The 1,766-nt window shown below is 37.4% G+C and overlaps 1 protein-coding gene across 1 annotated transcript in view; it reads right to left on the minus strand.

Annotated features, from left to right (window-relative positions):
• Window positions 1-1,766, minus strand: part of TUBGCP3 (tubulin gamma complex associated protein 3) — a 97,201-nt gene that overhangs the window by 84,977 nt on the left and 10,458 nt on the right. Inside the window, exon 2 of the mRNA XM_004704307.2 lies at window positions 1,097-1,204. Coding sequence (XP_004704364.1) covers window positions 1,097-1,204 — 108 coding nt within the window. The remainder of the gene's footprint in view (window positions 1-1,096; window positions 1,205-1,766) is intronic.

Here is a 1,766-nt window from a genome sequence, read left to right on the forward strand (position 1 = left end):
CTACTTCGCGGAATTTCATTTATCACGGTAGGGTCTAGAACCGATTAACCGCGATAAACGAGGGTTCACTGTACATCTGATAATGTTCTACCAGTTTGAGGACAAAGGTGCACCTGACCTAAGCCATGAGCACAAAGGAAATGATGCATTTAAATTAAGGTGTTGACAAAGAATACTCAAAGTACAATAGTAGGACTATAAGTACAAATTTACAGCAGGACTGCTATAAGTAAAAACAATTATGTCATTAAAGAAGAACAATCAGAATGTTCCTTAGAAGCCAGAATACAGCCAAACTTTGTCTTACATACTACGGTCATGTTATCAGGAAACTAGTGCCCGCAGGAGGTCATCATGCCTGGTAAAACAGAGGACCAGGGAGAAAGCAGCAGACCTGGAATAAGATGGGTTGCTGGGCTGCAACCATGGGTTCACACATAACAACCATCCTGAGGACAGCTTGGGTTCTGTTGTTTTTTCGGTTGTACACAGGGACACTATGAGTTGGAACCCACATCAACTACAAATGTGCAAAACAGAGCCAAATGCTTAGGGAGATGATAGTTGGAGGTACAAAGGAGACACTAGTGAGCAACTGCTAAGGAAGTAGCAGAAAAGAGATACTGAGTCACTACAGAACATGCTGTACTTAAAAGAAAATAGCAGATTACCGACAGGAAACTGTACATGATTACTTTCTTCTAAGACGTCTCTGAAATATTCACGCAATATATGGATCAGTTTTTCTCTTAAACCTGTGTTTAGACAAATTTTGTTTGAGTTCTTTCATATATGTAAAATGTTTACCATAGACCTTGAAATATCAATCTGTAAGAAGGAATGGTCCAGAACACTGAGCCTTCACATATATTTAGTGTTATACATAGCAGTTCTTTATAAAAATCTAAAATCAAAAATGGCCCAAGATGCAGAAAGAGAATGAACTAATATATGTTGAATTTGCTATCTGTTTTACTGTGTATATTCTTAGCAACAAGAAAAAAATTATTTTTAATTTTTAGATAGTGCAGTTTTCTAAGGATTATAGCTTCACAAACATGAAAGGAAAATGACAAAATGTTGAAAATGTACATACGTTCTTTCTTGATTTTTTCAGCTACTAGAAATTCATCTCTTTCAACAGTGGGGGCGAAGTTGCTGCCAATAACTCGCACAGCATACTGGAATTGCTGGGCTGCATCAGCTGAAAGAAAACATGATTTAACAACTATAAAATAATTAAAAATAAACAAAATTATATAAATAATGACCTCTCAACATGAGTTTAAATTATTGGAAGCTACCATCTACCATTCCACCTTCCCAAGATCTTCACTGAAAGGAGAGTCCCAAGCCCACTGTTGTCAAGTTAATCGAGTCAAAGAGACCGGAAAGGGCAGAAGGGAACAGTCCCCCGGGGTTTCCAAGGTTGTAAGTCTTTACAGAAGCACACAGCTTCATCTTTATCCCGCAGGATGGCTCATAGCTGCTGACCTTTCTGTTAGCAGCTGAACACTTAACCATATGCCAGCAGGGTGCCTCTGAGAGGACAGAAGGGCTATTTCGGAATGAAAACAAAATGAGTGAATGAAGCGCCAGTTCTATAAATTAGGAAAGGGTTACAGCAATAATCATTCTAAAGAAATCCTAGAAGATTAAAAATAATAATAGAGAAAATGGAACCAGGAAAGTCAAAATCTAAAACATAATAAAGGAAATTCAGCCTCTTAAAATGGTCTCTGAGAAGTTTAAAGTAAAATAATACT

Source organism: Echinops telfairi, unplaced genomic scaffold (assembly GCF_000313985.2).
Source record: "Echinops telfairi isolate 266 unplaced genomic scaffold, ASM31398v2 ScPeMD7_7467;HRSCAF=8505_1, whole genome shotgun sequence".
Lineage (NCBI taxonomy): Eukaryota > Metazoa > Chordata > Mammalia > Afrosoricida > Tenrecidae > Echinops > Echinops telfairi.